The following is a 340-nucleotide window of genomic DNA, read 5'->3' as shown; positions in this document are numbered from 1 at the left end:
CCAAGCTTAGCCCATATTTCATCACGGGGTTTGGCTCCGGAGCTTTCTGCCATTTCTTCCATTGTTTGATCAGAAAAGAAATGCCTTTTCTTTCTTGGAAAATGAATGAGGGTTTTATACAAAGATTTAGTCTTTTTGTGAATGTAAGAGGTTTATACAAAGATTGAAAAGGAAGGAAAAGCGTGCAAGGGAAGAATTACATTTTGAGAATCAAAGAGGGACGTTTGTTTGAACAAAGAAAACTAGAAAAGTGTTAACTATTGTGTCGCAGTCAGAACTGGGAACGTTGTTGAAGTTGCCGGTTTTTTGTATTTTCAGAATAGATAAACACCCATGTCTT

At 36.8% G+C, this 340-nt stretch overlaps 1 protein-coding gene across 1 annotated transcript in view; it reads right to left on the bottom strand.

The window, feature by feature from the left end:
* Nucleotides 1–323, bottom strand: part of LOC107630894 (E3 ubiquitin-protein ligase CHFR) — a 5,520-nt gene extending 5,197 nt beyond the window's left edge. The window contains exon 1 of the mRNA XM_016334174.2: nt 2–323. Coding sequence (XP_016189660.1) covers nt 2–62 — 61 coding nt within the window. The 5' untranslated portion in view covers nt 63–323. The remainder of the gene's footprint in view (nt 1) is intronic.

The sequence above is a fragment of the Arachis ipaensis genome, chromosome B03 (genome assembly GCF_000816755.2).
Source record: "Arachis ipaensis cultivar K30076 chromosome B03, Araip1.1, whole genome shotgun sequence".
NCBI lineage: Eukaryota > Viridiplantae > Streptophyta > Magnoliopsida > Fabales > Fabaceae > Arachis > Arachis ipaensis.
This window is presented reverse-complemented; position numbering and strand designations above follow the sequence as displayed.